The sequence below is a fragment of the Austrofundulus limnaeus genome, unplaced genomic scaffold (assembly GCF_001266775.1).
Source record: "Austrofundulus limnaeus strain Quisiro unplaced genomic scaffold, Austrofundulus_limnaeus-1.0 Scaffold88, whole genome shotgun sequence".
Lineage (NCBI taxonomy): Eukaryota > Metazoa > Chordata > Actinopteri > Cyprinodontiformes > Rivulidae > Austrofundulus > Austrofundulus limnaeus.
The window spans coordinates 656,608-657,946 of NW_013952490.1; the positions used below are offsets into that span (position 1 = coordinate 656,608).

The 1,339-nt window shown below is 38.0% G+C and overlaps 1 protein-coding gene across 4 annotated transcripts in view; it reads left to right on the top strand.

The window, feature by feature from the left end:
* Nucleotides 1–1,339, top strand: part of hectd4 (HECT domain E3 ubiquitin protein ligase 4) — a 40,695-nt gene that overhangs the window by 28,801 nt on the left and 10,555 nt on the right. For 3 of the 4 annotated variants that reach the window (XM_014012077.1, XM_014012080.1, XM_014012079.1), the window contains exon 53: nucleotides 1,203–1,338. In XM_014012077.1, coding sequence (XP_013867531.1) covers nucleotides 1,203–1,338 — 136 coding nt within the window. Of the gene's footprint in view, nucleotides 1–1,202 lie in introns of all 4 variants that reach the window. The other variant, XM_014012078.1, reaches the window with a different exon arrangement.

Here is a 1,339-nt window from a genome sequence, read left to right on the forward strand (position 1 = left end):
GGTGTACCTAATAAAGTAGCCGGTGAGTTTATGTAAGGATGTTTAAAAATATATTCAGTAAACAGAATATAAAACTTGTATTGAAATTTGTTTGAACTACACTTGTGAAAAAAAGAAGTAATCTTTTACCAAAATAAATCTATACTGCAGTAATTAGCAGCAGTCAAACTTTAATGGAGACCAATTATGGGTCCTAGAAATTGTTATGGTATGTCTGTGGGCTATCCAGACCATGTTCATTCAATTTAATGCACAAAATAATTCTCAGATAATAAAATTTCCCATTTTCTAGTTCTGCCTGCTCTGACTTTCGTTCAGAACAAGCTGTTTATGTTAATGAGCTCTGTTGGTAACGCCCTCCAAAAAATCTGTTGACATTAACTCCGCCCTCCAAAGCTAGCGTTTACGTTAGCATGGCTAGTAATAGCAGAAGCTCCGTTGTACAACCGTATATATGAGACCCTGAGTCAGACCCAGAGTCGGCAGCTTTTTTTGTCTCCCCCTCCTCCTGTCGTAGCTCTGCGCTCACTCTGCATGCTGTTATCAGGCCAGGTAATTGGAGCAGCAGTGGTCAAAATACCTCAGAAACTCGAACAAATAGGCTAAACAATAAAAAAGCTAAAAGCTAAACAATAGAGGTACATGAGAAAACATGTTCATAACGAACAAAAATAAATAATTAAATTGTTTGTGACTGGGTCGGTCTTGAACCCTGGTCTCCTGCTTTCTGGTCTAACACTCTACCCAATGCCCTATTGGAGGCTTGTTGTGAAATGAGCTGCGCATTGTACAACAACCGTGACGGCTTTTTATACTGAGGAGGTGGAGCCTTACCCAGGGGTTGCTAAGTAAGGCTGGACACAGGTTTTGGTGGGTTGTCGTACAGCTTGAGACATCACAAAATGTAGGAAGTATAAAACTTGTCATTAATATACATTAAAATTACATTTACTTACAGTAAAAATGCCCCTGGGTGCATTTTTTTTGGTCCTAGGACTGGTTTTTAAAGAAGTACATACCCAAAGTTGAGTAAAAAAAACTTTTAAGAAGTGAATTTTGCATAATAGGTCCCCTTTAAGTAAACTGAACCAACTGAAATGTAGATAAACCTGAAGGTATCAGATTTAGTAGAAATAAATGACCTAATCACATTTTTTTATTAGCATGTCTTTTTTAATCTGTGACACTATTTTGGGAAACAGGTATGGTTGACATTGCGAGACAAACTGTGGAGTTCCTGTATGAAGAAAATGGTGGCATTCCTCGAGATCTCTACCTCCCAACCATTGAGGATATTAAAGATGAGGCCAACAAGTTCACTATTGACAAAGTCCGAAAA